The 14,853-nt window shown below is 44.2% G+C and overlaps 2 protein-coding genes across 2 annotated transcripts; one reads left to right on the forward strand and one right to left on the reverse strand.

Moving 5' to 3' along the window:
- Positions 1 to 598: 598 nt before the first annotated feature.
- Positions 599 to 1,486, forward strand: LOC308104892 (alpha-soluble NSF attachment protein-like; the record flags this gene model as incomplete). Its single annotated transcript, XM_080455503.1, has 1 exon — positions 599 to 1,486. The coding sequence occupies one exon, from the start codon at positions 599 to 601 to the stop codon at positions 1,484 to 1,486; it is 888 nt and encodes a 295-aa protein (XP_080311629.1).
- A 10,845-nt stretch (positions 1,487 to 12,331) lies between these two features.
- Positions 12,332 to 13,951, reverse strand: LOC308105096 (dolichol kinase-like; the record flags this gene model as incomplete). The annotated part of the gene is made up of 1 exon (XM_080455728.1): positions 12,332 to 13,951. The coding sequence occupies one exon, from the start codon at positions 13,949 to 13,951 to the stop codon at positions 12,332 to 12,334; it is 1,620 nt and encodes a 539-aa protein (XP_080311854.1).
- Positions 13,952 to 14,853: the final 902 nt, after the last annotated feature.

A 14,853-nucleotide genomic window follows, 5' to 3' on the forward strand; every position in this document is an offset into this window, starting at 1 on the left:
TATAAGAGAGGCTCGACACGTCTTAGTAGTTCTGTTCCAGAGCGATTCCGAGAGACATTAATTATCTACAGAGAGAGAAGCATCTAAGAGAAACCAGTAATAGTTGGTTATCACGGCCTAAAGCATATTCTCATAGTGGCCTTTGGATCGGTGTCGAATCAGCCTTCAAACCTTCCAGAGTAACCAGCATCAATACCAGACGGATTAATCACCTTACTAGCCAGCCCAACACAGATCACAGACCCAAGGACGAGTAGCTGGATTTACAACCCAGTGAAGCCTCACAGCGGCTCTTGAGTTTTTTGTGAATTACTCTTTACTTCACGTGTAACAGTTTTCATTGTAAAATAAATAGTGCTTCAAATCCTAATCCATCAGTGTGCAGATGAGAACTAGGTATGCCTGCGCAAATTGGTGCTGTTACTAGGCATACATGGCAATGGTTTGTGTTGTGTGTGATGTCAGACCAGAACTCTGTTCAGCTTATATAAGGTGTTTGAATGTTTTTGCTTCTGTTGTAGAGACATACACATAGGGTTCTATAGGTGACAATACAGACAGAGTACTGAGAAAGACAATAGAAACAGACCCAGTGAGGATGGACAAATCTGGTACAGAAAAGGCAGCCATGGCATTGGCCGCGGCCGAGAAGAAAGTCAAATCGTCCCAGTCATTTTTCGGAGCACTTTTCGGAGGTGGCACCTCCGGGATGGAAGAGGCCTGTGACATGTATGCAAGGGCAGCCAATATGTACAAGATGGCCAAAAATTGGTGCGCTGCAGGAAATGCCTTCTCGCAAGCTGCCCGTCTTCACCTACAAATGCAGAGCAAACACAATGCAGCAACTAACTTCATAGATGCTGGAAACTCCTTCAAAAAAGTAGATCCACAAGAGGCCGTAAACTGTCTAAACCGAGCTATTGAGATATACACCGACATGGGGAGGTTCACTATTGCAGCTAAATATCATGTCACCATCGCTGAAATCTATGAGACTGAGCTAGTGGACATTGATAGGGCTATTGCTCATTATGAACAGGCAGCAGACTATTACAAAGGAGAAGAATCCATCAGTTCTGCAAACAAGTGCCTTCTAAAAGTTGCAACCTATGCGGCTCAGCTGGAGCAGTACCCAAAAGCCATTGAGATTTATGAAGAGGTTGGAACCCATGCGATGGACAGCACACTGCTGAAATACTTCGCCAAGGACCACTTCTTCAAAGCAGCACTCTGCCACTTCTGTGTAGACATGCTCAATGCAAAGCTTGCTGTACAGAAGTATGAAGAGATGTTTCCAGCCTTTTCAGATTCTCGAGAATGCAAGCTGTTGAATAAACTTCTAGATGCTTATGAGGAACAGAATTTGGATGCTTATACTGATTCGGTGAAGGAATATGACAGTGTCTCCATCCTGGACCAGTGGCTCATCACCATGCTTCTTCGCATCAAGAAAACCATGGAAGAGGATGAGAGTGACCTACGTTGACTTCATTGCCACCGACTCCAATTCAAGCCTATTTACAATCTCTGTTTTTCTTTAATCTTTTTATTCTTTCATGCATTTCTTACCACGCCCCTTAATTTACAGTAGTCCGGAAAAGAAGCACCTACCAAGTGCATTCACTTGGTATTTTTTTGTTGCAAAATATACCTTTTGCCACTACTCCCACATGTTTTGTCCAGAACTTTATCTCTGTAGTCAAGTGACCAAGATATATCTTGTCAGATCTTTCAGATTCCATTCACTTTGGCTATGATTGCCTTTAGAAATTTGCGGGGGGGGCCTGAAATCCAGACTGAGTTACTGCGTTCAGCGTTTTTAAAAATGTTTTATCCCAGTCTGCCAAGGACGCTGCTACCTGAAATGTTTCAAATCGGCTATAACAGATCGCAACACATCCCTGTCCATGGTGGGCCGGGTTTCCCCTTTTCTTCAAAGTGGAAATTATTGGGTGACAGTATTCACAGAACCTGTGTCTGTCTGTCTGTCCCGGGAATAACTCGGGTGCTGTCCGACCAAACTTGGTGTGTGTGTCCCAGATGACCCGGGGTAGTGCAGAGTGGGAAGTCGATCGAGTGGTTTTCTGAGAACCAAAAAACCCAAATATCTTTATCTGTCTATCCATGGGTTTGTGTGGGGGTGTAGGAATCGTCTTCCCTGATTGGCCAACCCGACCCATAGGCTTCACGGATTGGCCAAGCTTTGTGTCACATTTGTGCCACTATACGCCTATGCTCATGTACATCATTAACACAATGTCAGTGGTTTGTGACATCAGGGATCCCCTTATCTCCATATATAGTTGATCGGTCGTATGGTAGTGGGTATAACGTACAGTGTACTCTGAAGCAAGTGGGAGAGAAAGATCAATCAAAGAAAACAAACAAATTATCTACATATTTACACAAAGTACCTGAGATAAGATATAAAGGTGTGTGAGCATAGCAGCAGATGTATACTATTATATGATATTATGGACGTTAGTTAATGTGCGAGACAATACACAAGAAAAGATACAAGTCACTGCGTTGTACAGTACATGGGATTAAGGTGCAAAATGTCAGCGCGTGTCGACCACATAATCCACATAAAGTAAACTGACACTGGCACTCAAGCAACAGCACTCACCTCTTCCTTGGACCTACCTGTGGATTATACCAGGGGCATAATCCACAGGTAGGTCCAAGGAAGAGGTGAGTGCTGTTGCTTTTAGTGGAATTCAAAAGGTAATTACATAATGAATGCATGTATTCATCACCAAGGTTATACTGTATAGAGAACATGCATAGCAGCTACCGTAGCCTCATTGCATACACTTCAAAGGGTAGTCTGCCCCTTTGAAGGACAAAACGTTTGTCAGTTCCTTAGAGACTAAGCTGCCTGGCACTCGTCTCCTACTCATAATCGAATCAAGATTCAAATCAAATTCTCCCTCAGATTTGCCATTGGTTCCAGGTGTGCTCAGCATGCGGAATGCTACTGGCTGTCCAGCACACTGCAGGTTTGGAGAGGACAGTGTCACAGTGATGGATCCATGTCGGGAAAAGCCAGCTGGTGCTGCAGGGAGCAGCAGGGCCATATATTATCTGGAGGAGTTACTGTAATCAATAATCAAAGATCTGACACTCTGCGCCAGGCAAGCTCAACTCTGGCTCTCATTGGACTGTTTAGTCAGCACAGAACCAGCCTTACAGAGAAACATCCACCTGAACGTTATTGTACACGGTTTCACTTGTTCAAATGAACAAGTGAAACAGCTCTTACTTTCAAGAGGTTATCACTGGAATATTAATGAGCTGAATGTACACTTCTAGCGAGAATGAGAAATGCATTGATTTAAACCTTGGCTCTTGAAAGTATAAGTAGAGCCCAACCAATATTGGGGTTTTGTAACCCAGCTCGTATATCTGGTGATATATACTCTGTGTGGTGTGGTGTGTGTGAGAGAGAGCGCGCACACGCACACTAGTCACTAGAGGTTCGCGCCAAGCGGCCCTTACACCTATGTCATACTGTTGTGTCTGACACAGTGCTTGAAAATCTGTCAGATTGAGAAAGGAGGGCTCGTTTTCTTCAACGTCTCCGCCCGTGCTACAGAACGGGTGCTCCCTCCCTCCCCCCTGACCGTTTTTCAACCCGTGAGCCCACAGCCAGCTAAAAAGTCAAAGCCTCGCACTTGCTCCATCTCACGTCGAAAAACCAGTGCTCCTTTTTCCTTTATTGTCTCCGCCAGGCCGAAAGGCATGGCGAGAGAGAATGTTTTGCCCCCTGTCCGTCCGTCTGTCCTTCTGTCTGTGACCAAAATGCCACAAATCATGAATGCAGCATGCGATTTCCGAAGTTTTCCACGTAGATTACCACTTGGCCCAGGAAGAAATGTCACTTAAAAACGTTCAAATCAGCCTCAACTTTGCACGCACACTCCCTTGAGGCCAAGGACTACAAGATGACGTCAGACTTAAAAACCGAATAGCGCCACCAGCACGTCTAATTTAGCAAAACACATTGTTGGAACGAACTGCTTCAAATCGTGAATGCAGTGTCCGATTGCCGTGAAAGGCCTAAGAAGAAATGGCACCCTTTTCACATTGGCCTATTATAGCGCCACCAGGAGGCCACAATAACCTACCTGACCTGGCGGAGACTTGTGCTCCGAGTAGCACTTTTTCTAGTTTTAGGATTGTTCTGATCTGATCTTTGAACCAAAATGAATTATGAAGTTATCCTTTCACTTTACATTCACTTCACATGCACCTACTGTAATTGTCTCCGCCAGGCCGAAAGCGTGGCCAGGACTATGATTTCTCCCCTGTCCATCCATCCGTTTGTGTGTGTGTGTGTCCGTGTGTCCGTCCGTCTGTGTACAGCTAATCTCTGGAGTCCGGCACCTTTGGCCCGAAAGACATGAAACTGTGCACACACGCTCCCTGGAGACCAGAGCAGAACCTCTGCCCCAAATGTTTCACATCGGCCTGTTATAGATCTGCATCTGGCTCTCTGACAACAAACTTTCATTACACCTGGGTAAAACTGAATCCATCCTCTTTGGGTCCAGTCCTAACCTTAGCAAGGCAGAGAGTTTCACGATCAAAGTGGGTGATAATGTCATCAAAAGAAAGGATGAAATTACCTACCTGGGCTCCATCTTGGAGGCAAACCTCTCCGGTAACAAAAACGCCGAAAAAGTGATCAAAAATGTCAACCGAACAACACGCTATTTGTGGAGGATTGATCGCCTAGTCAGTAAGAATACTCTGAAGATTCTTGCAGGGGCCCTCATTCAAGGTCATTATGATTATGCATGCACTTCATGGTATCACAACACCTCCAAGGCCTTAAAAACAAGGCTCCAAACATCCCAAAACAAACTTGTAAGGCTACTTCTTGGCCTCAATCACAGAACCCATCTAACCCCTGCTCATTTTGCTAGGATTGGATGGCTTAGGGTTGAGGACAGAGTACAGCAACTTGCTATGGGCCTGGTCTTCAAGATACACCACAACATTGGGATCCCCCTGTATTTGTCAAAATACTTCAAAAATGTTAATGAAGTCCATGATCATAACACCAGAGGCAGCTCCACTGATCATGTTCAACCCAGATTTGGCTCAACTAAGGGTATGAACTCATTCTCATGCTATTCATCAAAAATGTGGAATGCCCTACCAAAAGGAGTAAAGGAGTGTAAAACCCTACTCACTTTCAAAACTGCCCTAAAGATACACCTTCAGGAGGCTGCAATTCGAAAATGGCCCCTGTCTAAGTCTTAACCTACCCCTCCCTACCCCCCCCCCCCCCTCTTTCATTTTCCTCTTTTGTATATATATATATATTTTTTTTTTCTCTCGTCATACCAGTAACCTGAAAGCTGATTGTATGACATTCTGTATAGTAGTGTGTATATCTGCCTGCCTCTTATATTTCATCATGATTTGTGTGTATGGGGTCCTCATCTTAAACAAGCGTAATGCTTAATGAGGGTTTCCAGTTTAGTAGACCTTGTATTGTGAATTTGTACTTCCATGTACTGTTATGTACTGTCATGTACTATTCTCATGTCTTTCTAAATAAACTACATCAATCAATCAATAGCACCACCAGGAGGCAGACTTTTGTAAAAAAAATAATTATTACTCCTACAGATTTTGTCCAAACATCACGCGAATCGGTTCACACTACATTATCTCTATAGTCATGGGTTCTGTCAGATGCTTGATATTCCATCCTGATTGGCTTCCAAAGGTTGCAGGAGTGGTCCGTTTTTAACAAAATGCGCCCGATTGCCGTGAAACTTTGCACACATAATTTTTTTTATGCTTAATTCAGGCTTAACTCATAATGACTGCGTAAAGCATGAATTAATCATACTTACAAAGCAGATGCTGCAAAAAAGAATGCTGTAACAACTTCAGTTGGTAAAAAACAGAGAATCATTAACAGTGGTGTAAACAAAGATGAAGCATGCTACAAAAAAGAATGCTTTAACAACTTCTGTTTGTAAAAACTGAGACTCATTAACAGTGGATTTAACAAAGATGGAGCATGTTTTCAAAGCCTTTTAAAGGCTGATGATACTGTATCAACCAATGTACTGTATTGACCGAGCTCTAGAACTAAGAAAAATCCTGCCACAGCTCACAGCAGGGGGTGTCCATACTTCAAAGAGGCCATATTTGAAGATACCATAGGCGATATGCATGCACTCTGCTTTATATACTGTATTTACAGTCCCAAAAAATGTCTTTTGTTCAAATGGCAGTGTAGCCAAATGTAACCAAGTGTGAAAAGGTCTATGCAAAAATAAAAAATAAAATAAAAGTAAAAATATACTTTCTTTCACATCTTGATAAAGAGACAACGTCCCTCCGCCAGTCTGTTTTCACTCTCTGGGCTCTATTCAGAGCCAGATTTGAACAAACCACTAATTAGGGATGAAGGACTAGGCAAGAGGCGTTTCCCCGCAAAATTCGGTATTCTATGGCACCCCCGTGACCCGCCAAACACCTGAGCTACCCGTTACATTATGCATAGGTGTGGTTTGGGCGTTACAATGATAAAACCAATCACCGTGCCAGAAGCCATTGCCTTTAAGAGAAGACTGCGCTAGCCGTCATCCCGATCCAATATATGCTCTAGCCTATCTACCTGTCTGCACTGTTGCCTGGTCTGATTATTATAAGCCACATTGGGCTTGTTTTCCTTCTTTTTTTTTATTTTATCCAAATACATTTTTATATTAATTTGTAGCCTATTGTGTTCACAATAAGCTTGTCATATTAGTCAGATCCGGAATAGTATATGAAAGCCATTTAAAATATGTATACTATTGGTACACACTGGCTGCTCCCAAATAATTAATTACATCATGTTGCGACAACGCTCCTACGTGGTACACAGACAAACAGTAGCACATGGGTATAATAAATTGGACAGTTTTAGGAAAGGTCTATAGCCTACAGTATGTACTCACGTTGGCTGTTATCGTTCTATTTCCACCGTTCTAATGGATTCCAGGGGTGTGTAAACATCTCTGAAGTTGCTCCATAGTTTCCTCTGAAGTGACGCAGTTAATTAAAGTTAACTTACATCCATATTGTCCCCGTTATCTTTCATCATCCACCTTTGTTCAGTAATCCCGAACAGAGCTAAACTTTAAGTTTACATCAATCAAAGCCTCTCAAATCCAGACACATTGCTGCGATGCGTATGTGCGTCGCCTATACCTACCCAAAATAACAGACATACAAGCTATCAACGGCGCTGCATCATGTCGTGTCGACAGCTACAGATCTGTTATTTTGGACAGCACAATGAGGCGCGCGCGCGCCACGGAGTAGCCTATCACTAAACCAAAAACATTACATTACGTGGTCAACAACATAGCCTACTAGACATGTAACTTGCTTGGAGCTTTTAATGCAGTGGTTCTCAACCTGTGGGTCGAGACCACAATGGAGCACCCAACGCCTGGCGAGCTTGTAGATCTGCTATTTTCACAATATTTATCTGTGGAACCGAGTCAAACAAAATGGGGGGGTCCCCAGTTCAAATATGGTTATTTTGGGGGGTCATGAACGTAGCGTTTGCATGGGAGGCGTTGTGAGCTTGTAGATCTGCTATTTTCAAATAGCTGATGTATATGTTAGAGTGCTCATGTGGCCCATAGTCGCTTGACTCGCTTCTTTTGGGCTGGTTTTCCTAGACCTGGTTGCTTGTTACGGTACGTTTTAACAGCGGGCGACTCTCGGGCGATCACCGGCGACATCGTCCAAAAGATAAAGAAAGTCTATGAGAGCCGGCGTCTACTGGCGATAGGGCGATGGGCGATGAAAAGATGGATTTTCTTTATCTTTTGGACGATGTCGCCGGTGATCGCCCGAGAGTCGCCCGCTGTTAAAACGTACCGTTAGTTGTTTTTCCTCACAACACTGGCACTGATGATAACTAGACGGCAGCCGTCATAGAATCAAAATGACCCCGCTGGGAGTGGTGGTGGCGTTTGTGGTAGAGTGACCATGGGTTTATATGAAGAGAGAGAGCGCATTTGCGGTAGAGTGAGCATCGGTTTATATGAAGAGAGAGAGCGCATATGCGGTAGAGTGAGCATCGGTTTATATGAAGAGAGAGAGCACATTTGCGGTAGAGTGAGCATGGGGTTGTACAAAGAGAGAGAGGCATTTGCGGTAGAGTGAGCGAGCATGGGTTTGTATAAAGAAAGAGCGCATTTCACACACAGATCATTCATATATTACCAAGATTTAATGAGAAATAAGGCTTCTTTAGAAAAATGACTGATGGGCTGGGCTGGGTCTAATTTGTCAATTATTAGTCGAGCCGGGCTGAAATATTTAGGGGATATGAAAGCTCTAGTTAGTAGTTTGAAGTGCTCATGTGGCCTTAGAGTTGCTTCTTTTTGTTTTCATAGACCTGCGACTGCGGTTGCTTATTTCTCTCCAAGGCTGGCAACACGGCTCATGGTCCAACGCACAAAGCCATTGTAGTGTCTGTGTGCACTTGACGGGTGATTTTATAAACCAGCGGGTGCTTCTAGAATCCACTATCCCCCGTCCCCAAGCCGTACCCATGTGTGTCTGTAGAATTGCAATGTGGGGGATATAGCAACAACACGCCCACGGACACACCTCCACGCGCAAATAACGGCGTCGGCATAATGGTGACGGGTAGAGCAGGTGCTAGAATAACCTATTGGGGCGGCGCAGGTCCATTATCCCGATTTAACGGGGAATTTTTGGCCTGTGAATAGAGCCCAGTCTGTCTGTCTCTCTGTCATTTAGTTTCAATGATCAATTGCGCTCTGCATTTTCTCACATTTTACCTCCGGTTCATTGAGTGGATACTGAATTTGGCCTATTTCCCACAGCTGGTTAGGTGTGCGGTTCCTATCTGTTCTTAGGGGATGATTATCCCAGCCATCTCTGAAAGTGTTCAGGTGGTTCTGAAGACGTGGCACGAAGATGCTGTGCTTACAGAGACGTTATTTGTGTGTGTGGATATGCACAAATTCATTTGCAGGATCTAGAAAACACAGGTGAAGCAGTGAAAACATTTGCGAGTTGTATTAAAATACGGGTGACCCGTGGAAAACGTGTGATTTTTTTTGCGGATTACAAGTCATAAAGTTTATTTGCTAGGTGCCGTTTACAAATTTGGAGAGGAACAAATAAGACAATATTGCGCAAATGTGAAATACAGTAAGTGCTTCACTTAAAAGGGATCAACAAATGTGTAAATAACAACTCATTATAATTATTACAGAGCTTGGTTTTCAAATTTACAAAGCTTAAAATTGTACTTCCAGACACTAGAAAACACAAGTGAAGCAGTGAAAACATTTGCGTAATTATTACAGAGCTCGGTTTTCAAATTTACAAAGCTTAAAATTGTACTTCCAGACACTAGAAAACACAAGTGAAGCAGTGAAAACATTTGCGTATTTTGCAAGGCCTAAAATACAAGCGACCAATGGAAATATTTGCAATGTGTTTTTGCGCTTTGCAGATGATAAAGTCCAATAAAATCTTCCATACACTTCACTAATCAGCTTGCAGCCTATAAAACGTATTCATGGACTCATTCTGTTCACTCGCTGCCAGATTCTAGTTGTTACAAGTGTGTTATGTCTTCTTCTGCCTGCCTTGCTGTTTTCCTGCCTCAGCTGTTGTAAGCCTGTCTATTTTTATTGAAGTATCACTGGACATGATCTGCCTCGCTTGTCGTCTGCTTCTGGTTACTCACGTACAGTAACACAGCACAAAGAACAAGCAGTATTGAGAAATGGCCTATCTGCCAGGTTAATTTCAACAACACTAACACTAACACTAACACTCTGATGTATGATTTTCACATGAGTATACTGGTGTCCATAAATAATACATTTTAGGAAGGAGGCCCATGGGCCATATCAAATCTGCCCTTGTGCCATGATTGGCCACCGGGTCAGACTTTGGACATGTCTGGCTTACAGCTAAGATGACTACGAGTCTAGTCATCTTAGCGACCCATGGGCCATATCAAATCTGCCCTTTGTGCCATGATTGGTCACCGGGTCAGACTTTGGACATGTCTGGCTTACAGCTAAGATGACTACGAGTCTAGTCATCCTAGCGACCCCTTAAGGCGTTGCTGCTCCTTATACACTCAGCCAGAACAAAGATGTTTAAACTGACCGACATTTCCATCCATAAAGCCTCAAAAGCTTTATGAAGCCTATTGATTTGGTGACCCTTTGGCTTGAAGACAATTGCCGCGAGGTCACCACATCAATAGGCTTCATATTTAAACAATATGAATAATAACAATTTCACTGCCATCCATTCTTTTCACCATATTCTATTCTAGTGCGTGTGTGTACTAAGCAGACAACAATGGAGTGAAAAAAAGTTTTGTCTAATTCAGCTGGCTTTCACTCCACTCACTCAGTTCTAATTGTGTTTTAGTGATTTATCTGCAATCAATTTCAACTGCCTCTGTGTAATGGCAATAAAGGAAATTCAGATTCTGAACACGAAGGCTAGGACAAAGAACAACAAATTGGAGAGGAGACAATAACTGTCACGGCACTCAATATCTTCCCTTGTGTTTCTGTTTCCCTCTGTTGCTCTCTCTCTCTCTCTGTGTGTGTGTGTGTGTGTGTGTGTGTGTGTGTGTGTGTGTGTGTGTGTGTGTGTGTGTGTGTGTGTGTGTGTGTGTGTGTGTGTGTGTGTGTGTGTGTGTGTGTGTGTGTGTGTGTGTGTGTGTGTGTGCGTGCGTGCGTGCGTGCGTGCGTGCGTGCGTGCGTGCGTGCGTGCGTGCGAGCGAGAAGTTGACATGAACAAACCAGCCCGACAGTAGTTGGGGAGCTCTGCGTTGAAGCCCACAGGGCGCTGTAGACTCACATTATGTGCATGTGACATTCCCAGAATATGGACGCAAGTGGCTAACTACATACAGCAGTGGGGTTTGGAGACCCCGGGGGGTTTGGAGACCCCGGGGGGTTCCAGGGGGGTCCCCAGCCCCCCAGCCCAGGCTGGGGACCAGGGGGGTCCCCAGCAAAATGAGTTAATAATGCATAAATATCAGTTAACCACTTCAACTCGATACTGTACATCGGCTATTTGAAAATAGCCGATCTACAAGCCCACAACGCGTCGCGTGTTGTGGCTCCCATGTTGAGGTCTGACATCATATGGATGATGATGAAGGTCTGCAGCCTCCGGTGTTTCTGCCATGCAAATCTTTTAGTTTTTCTTTCTGCATCTATTTTTCTACTCTGCATGATTCAATTTGTAGCGAGGCATTCATTGTGTTACAGACAGAAGTATCTACTACAGAGCCACATCGTGATGACAACAAAGACACACATACTCAGCTTTTATATTACTAGAGGTTCGTGCCGCTATGCGGCTCTCACACCTAAGTCGCACTGCTGATCCGACCAATATTTCTTCCTCTCTGTATCTGTCATTCCTTGTCCCTTTTTTGACCATTTATGGAGATCCCTGATGTCATCGGGATATGCCCATATATGGTCATGTGATGGGGTTATGTCTGATGGTCCTATTAGCCAATTTTAATATAGGATTTATTCTGGCATATCGATTACGACGTCATCAATATGACACATTTCCAAATTTGGGCACGTTTTCATCTTGATCCTAGCCCCACTGACTTCCATTATGAAATTAAATGAGCTTCGCTGGGCTCACCTCTCTAATTGATGATGGATGCAACTTTGATGATGGAGAAGGCCACTTTATTTCCACACACACAACATTGCATATTGTTGCTGTTGGGCAGAAACCTCTTATATCCGTATTTTAACTTTTTTCGTAAATTAATGCCCTACTTGGTAATTCTATGTCACACAAAAGTAGTAAAAATATCTGAAGCTCAGATGAAGCTCAAATGTGTCCCAGTGTGATGCATTTTGAGCTTGTAGATCTGCTATTTTTGCTATTTTTGAAATGGAATCCAGATTTTTTTTTTGTGCTAGTTTTGAATTGGAATCCTGAAAAGTAACATTTTAATTTAATTTCAAATGCATTTAGTTATACTTAGTTAACTTTATGAACTTAAATACAAATACATTGGACATAAAAAAGACAATACATTTGTAATATTAGTCATTAAACTACTAACATAGACTGAAGTAATTAAAGCGGGTGATGTTTGCATGTTTGGAATTGGAACACCTTAAATCAATAATATATCAGTATTCCAATATGAAGCATTAAGTGAAGGTGGGCCGCCAGTTGCCCATGTATGCTCTAGTAGCTAAGGGAAGGAAGGGGTCTAATGACTGTTGTTGTATGTGCTATCAGTCCAGTCCAGTCAAAGCAGCAGCAGCAGAATGAAGAGGTACAGTGGGAGGAAAAGGTTGTCTATCTGAGAGGTACAGGCCTCTAGCATGGCCACCAATGTGATGTAGATGGAGACAACAGTCCAGGAATAGATGGAGATCAGATTAATGCTCCCATCAAATTTGAGGAATATGTACACAGCAATTATCTGGGCAATTACAGATGCAGCAGTCCCTATTATGGTTTTCTTTGTGCAAGGCCAGCGAAGTTGGCCCATGGTGCTGCCGAAAACAGATGCAACAGTGTCCCCAACCCCCACAGACAGAATTCCTGCATAAGGCACCAAGCCACCTGCCCCAGGTAGTACCCCTTTAGGAGCACATGGCCCAGGGAACAGCCATATGGGTAGGGACATACCAAGCAACAAGTAGATATGAGTCAGGATAAGAGGCCCAGAGTCCCGCTCATCCACGAACAAGGCGAGCAGCTGCCTGAGGAGCTGTCCTAGAGGCTGGATCCCAAAGTACCGTATGTATTCCAAGAGCAAGAAGACCGCCAGGCAACACACAGATGCCACATGCAGCAGTTGTCGGTCATACAAAAGCCCTGGGACATATGTGACAACCACAATGAGATGGAAGTACTTCCTGACAACCGTTGAGGATGGATGCTTCTTAGGGCCAGACTGATGATGACAGTTTTGGTGCAACACAACACATGTGGCCACACTAGCCAGAATCACCCAGTAGCCCAACAAGCAGAGTCTTCTGTCATTTAACGTGACAAAGTCCAACAGCCACATGATTGAGTGCCGGTGGATGAGAAGGGAGACTCCCAGTCCCACACCGCTAATCATCATGTGGAAGAACAATGAGGACACCCAAGTCTCAGACTCCGTGAAGTAGAAAAGCAGCGCACAGAATAGCCCCAGTAACAGTGATCCAACCACAACGACTGGGAGGAAATAGTTCACTGGATCACCGTTGACCTCCGCCAGGTTCAGGGAGCGCTTCATGAGCTGGTTGACGACGAAGCTCGTTCCTCCGAGGACGAGGAGTGCCTCCCCGGGTGTAAAGCAACGCGGCAGCAGGTGCAACACGATCAAGCTAAGGAAGACAAATATCAACAGCACCTCCAGCACCTCAATGAGCTCAGGTACCGTCAGTGTCTGTTTGGTAGTATAAAGAATCATGCCGCCTGCCGTGCTTGCTATCACACAAGTGTGTGTGGGCACTGGCCTGGTGATGCCCAGTGCAACCAGGGACAGGAACAGAGCCAACATCATGCCGGAGACACTGACCACCACGGAGAAGCGCTCAAAGTAGACATTTCCTCCTGAGGCAGAGCACCCCTCTCTCAGCGCCAGGCCCAGCAGGGGCATCACCATGGAGGCTGGGACGATGCCGCTGTTTGCTGATGGACGGAACTGAAATACAGCACCACCTGACCTAAGTAGGCGGTCCCATTTAGGCTGTACATAGAAAGCTTGGATGACAAGGGCTATGCTACACCAGGAGAGCTGGTTCCAGACCACCGTGTGGACACATAGTACCACAGCCAGGACTACGGCAGACTCCACTAACACGGGACTGATCTGCTTGCAACAGTTCCCTCCAGAGGAATGCGCCTCGCGTCCCACCTGCCACGGCATCATGATAGGCTCTCTTCCTTTCAGAGAGAGAGAACATTTCACACAATGTGGTTTAAACTGGATTCACAGGGTGTTGCTATGTAATAGAATGGCGTTCTATTGCGCACCCATGGCGTTATATTGACGTCATCTGTGGCGTCAGTACGCCACAGATGACACATCTGTGACGTCAGTGCTACTGTATGATGGCAAGCATCTCCATATGTGGGCAGGGTTTCAGCCCAAGTCGTCTCTCCATTGACTTCCAGTGTAAAATGTAAGTTTTAAAGGTCCCATAACATGTGAATGTCACTTTTTGTGTTTTTAATGATTTAGTTGGATGTGCCTTCTATAGAAAACAGACAAACAGACAAGTGTCCTTACATTTACATTGGTACATTCTCGGAGTTACGAATGGATACATTACCCACTGTGTTCCTTTGACATCATTGTTTAATCCATGTCTTAATGTTTTAAATTCAAGCTATTAGTTTTATAAATTTGAAGTAAAAGACATATTAACAGAAGTAATTCTCAGCAGATTTCCTCTCCTCTCCTCTCCTCTCCTCTCCTCTCCTCTCCTCTCCTCTCCTCTCCTCTCCTCTCCTCTCCTCTCCTCAAGCAATCAGCCCCCCCATTCACCCCATGTCCTCCTCTCTGTCCCTCTCTATTCATCTTCCAGCTTTCCCTGGTGTGATTTACTGTAGAGTAACCCCTCGTCGATAAGAGCTGAACCGGGTCTGGCCTCTAATCTTCATTAACACACTCCAGATGTTAAAGTCAAAGTATATTAGAGCCAAAATGTTCTTCTGGCACAAGACTTTGTTTCCATGGCTCTGCAATAAATTCACATCCTCCTTTTCATGTCTTTGACATAGGTGATCTTTATCTATGAAAATAAGCTGATATTTATATGTTTTCTT

This window comes from Gymnoscopelus braueri, assembly GCF_963280865.1.
Source record: "Gymnoscopelus braueri genome assembly, chromosome: 17".
Lineage (NCBI taxonomy): Eukaryota > Metazoa > Chordata > Actinopteri > Myctophiformes > Myctophidae > Gymnoscopelus > Gymnoscopelus braueri.